Source organism: Aplysia californica, unplaced genomic scaffold (assembly GCF_000002075.1).
Source record: "Aplysia californica isolate F4 #8 unplaced genomic scaffold, AplCal3.0 scaffold00259, whole genome shotgun sequence".
NCBI classification, from domain to species: Eukaryota; Metazoa; Mollusca; class Gastropoda; order Aplysiida; family Aplysiidae; genus Aplysia; species Aplysia californica.
In genome coordinates this window covers 983,402-987,045 of record NW_004797529.1, presented here as the reverse complement: position 1 = coordinate 987,045, position 3,644 = coordinate 983,402, and the positions used below count along the sequence as shown (strand labels likewise).

Below are 3,644 nucleotides of genomic sequence, written 5' to 3'. Positions count from 1 at the left end.
CCACTCCCCACTCCCCACTCCCCACTCCCCCCCTTTCCTCACTCCCAACTTCCCACAGTTCTACCCTCTGCACCCCAACTTACTTACTTACTTACTACCCATTACGGCAGCAACAAAGGATCTCCAGCTCTGTCGGCTTTGGGCCATCTTGGTCAACGTCCCCCACGAATGGTTCCAGGACTTCATTTCAGACTCTACTGTGCGTCTCCAGGTCACCTAGGGTCTGTCCCTCTTGCGATGTCCTTCAGGTGTCCAGTGGAGTGCAGTCTTTACAATAGAGTCTGGTTCTCTTCTCAGAACATGCCAAATCCATCTCCATCTTCTCCTTGTTATTATGGTGGTCATGTCCTCTTGCCTACATTTTCGTAACAGATCTGCGTTGGAAATCTTGTGGGCCAAAAGATTCGGAGGACTTGGCCTAAGCTGGTTGTATGAAAAGAACATAGCTTGGCCCGATCATGATCAGTCATCCTCCAGCATTCAGATCCATATAGGAGTGCTGCACCCCAAGACCCATCATCATCATCATCATCATCATCATCATCATCGTCATCATCACCATCATCATCATCATCATCATCATCATCATCATCATCATTGCCTTTTCTCACCCTGCACCAGCATATATGATATAGGCCACGGACAAAAACTTTCAATATTTCCCTATCCTGGGCTAGCCTTTTGATGTTATTCCATGTCTTCCCACTTTTCTGTACTCCACGAATCAATCCGGAGAGACATTTTCGACAGAGAAGGTTTCGGGTCGGGAGAGTCCGTTCGGCTTTGTCCGCTGTACCCCAAGACCCCAGGCTGTACAGACAAGACACATGTTCTATGATTCCCCAAAGCGGCAAAGACCCACGTTCTATATTATAATGATTCCTCGGACTGACACATGTTCTACATAATGATTCCTACAGGCTGTAAAGACAGACCCATTTATTCTATATAATAGTTCCCCCAGGATGTAAAGACAGACCCATTTATTCTGTATAATAGTTCCCCCTGGCTGTAAAGACTTATGTTCTATATTATAATGATTCCCCCGAGGCTGTTAGACAGACCGATGTTCTATATGATGATTTTCACCAAGCTATAAAGACACATGTTCTATCTATTGATTCCCCCAGGATGTAAAGACCTTTGCTTTATGACCCCCCCCCCTCCCCCAATGCTGTAAGGACATGAATGTCCTGTGGTGACACTCCCATGTTCTATACGATTCTCAACACCCCCCTCCCCCCTTTTTTCAACAGGCTGCAAAGACGCAGACGACATCTGTCAGGACCCTGGCTCCACCTTCCCACTGGTCATCGGCGGTCATCGGTACGAGCAGTGCACGTGTAATCTGGACAATGGATCCTTGCGCTACTCCTGCTCTGGCTGACCGCTCCCCCAAGTCACAGCGGCCACGTGTGACGTCACGGCTACAGACCTACCGCGTTATGGGGTGACGTCAGATGTCCGTGTTAAAGGCGTTGTTACATTCCGTGAAACTTTGTTAGCTTACAGATTGTAAGGCTGGAATTGAACGTGCCATTGGAATAGGTTGGGACTCGTTTTTTCTTTATCATTTTCACCCTTTCATTCTTTCTTTCTTTCTTTCTTTCTTTCTTTCTTTCTTTCTTTCTCTTTTCTTTTTTTATTCGTTCTCTGTTTCTTTTACGTAACTTTATTTATAAATGTAATCATTCTATTTTTTTAAATATTATTTTACTTTTAATATTTTGTTTTATTTTGTCTTATTTAGTTTTTGTGGATGTAAAAAATCGGAGATTAAAAAAAATAAAAATCTCAGTGTACAAAGTGAAATCTCGATGACCCAGTGCTCATGAACATATTTTTGCACCCTTTTTGACCCGTTTTTGAAGACTGAATCAGTTGAAGTACTCCAAAAACATGCCGTCTCTGTAAAGCAGTGACTTTTTTGCTACTGACTTTTCAAAGGCAGTTTGAAATCAATCCTTACTGAATGAGAATAGAGAATAGAATGGATCTGCAGTACGCGTTTGAAGGCTGCAGTAAAAACGGCAGTTGTCACAGAAATAAAATTATGGGCATTAGTTGTCTTTCTTTTTCTCAAGATCCCATGCTTCAGTTTTAGTTTTAGTAATGTTTTAGGAGCAAAACGTGCAACACAGTTAAGTCATACACGTTCTGAATATTGTTCTGAATATCATAGGTGTTAATGGAGGGTAACATACACAGAATAGGAGGAAAAGATAATGACCATAGATGTTTGATAGGAAAGAAGAAGCGAACCACACGAGAGCACCCACCAGCTACGATGTTCTTTTGAATGGCGGTGTTTTAAACGTGTCACCAATGTGTGAATGGATGCAGCTCTTTGTGATAAAAAAAAAATGTTTTGACAAACAAAATGGGGAAAACCAAGCAAGAATTGATCAAGTCAAACAACGCCAAAGCTGCAAAATTGTGACCACTGCCTGTTCTGCCCCTGGAGTCTTCATACGTTGAATAAGCGACCTGTAGTAAACCGGGATGCGATGCTTGTTTTGATGGGTTACTCTGTACACTTAAGACATTTTACCCCGAACACAAGAACTCTTTCCCGACTCTTTTTCGACACCTACCTGCCTTTTGTTTGTTGCTTAAACGACTCAAATGTGTGCGCAATCAACGCAGCAAATACAATAAATCTTGTTTCCCTGCATGCCCATGTTTTTGTTTAATATTGTATTATTTCTTGTATGTATCGTCTTTATGATCTTTTATGTAGATGTTTTACTCTTCCGTCGAAACAATCCAGATAATTTAGGAGGCTGCCAATCTGGGCTGAGAGGGATACATCGTCCCGGCAGAAAGATCACGATACTCGATTTTAACAAAATCTCCCTATACGAGTCTCGAACTGGAGTCTTCTGTGTGTGCCGGCAAAGTGCCTACCTGCTACACCACAGGCATCAGTTATGTATCGTCTACACGCTGTAAAAAAGGTCCTAACCCCTAAAAAAGGTCACATTCTGTGATTGGTATTTTTTAAAATCTTCTATACAGTTATCACTAAACACAATCACTAAAGACAGTGAAACTAAAATAGAAACAACAGAAATGTGGTTTCTTAGGAAACTGTTGAGAATATCGTGGAAAGAAAAAAAATCAAATGAGGTAGTGTTTGATGAAGCCCACGTGGGACGCCCACTGTTAAAAACAATCCATAAACGACAAATGCAGTTTTTGGGATTCCTGAATAAACATAAAGGTCTTGAACATTTAACTCTCACAGGCAGAATTGAAGGCAAACGAGGCAAGGATAGGCCCAGAGCAACCCACTCAGGGAACCTAAACAAATGGGTAACGGGGAAAGATCAGGGAAACGTAGCTTTTTTTAAGAGCATCCCAGCAAAGGAATGAATGGAGAACCATGATCGTCGATGTCTGTCACAGATCTGGCACTGGATGATGATGACACAGTTATATATAGCCGTGTAGCAACTGTCTACGCGTGGCCTCTGGAATCTCTGGCAACAACCGACGATACAGAATTAAGAACAGCTTCATCAACACCTTCTACCTGTCGGAGTTCTTAGAGGGGGCTTTCGTGGCCTAGAGGTTAAGGTGTTGGCCTCGCATTCAAAGGTCCCGGGTTCGAATCCGGGTAGCGACGAAAAATTGTCTTCTCT

General features: G+C 42.6%; 1 protein-coding gene across 1 annotated transcript in view; it reads left to right on the top strand.

Annotated features, from left to right (window-relative positions):
* The window catches only part of LOC106012102, a gene marked incomplete at its 5' end in the record, with an annotated part of 7,400 nt that extends 4,725 nt beyond the window's left edge, over positions 1-2,675 (top strand). Inside the window, 1 exon segment of the mRNA XM_013083881.2 lies at positions 1,275-2,675. Within this exon segment, the coding sequence (XP_012939335.1) occupies positions 1,275-1,387 (113 nt within the window).
* Between the last annotated feature and the right edge of the window lie 969 nt (positions 2,676-3,644).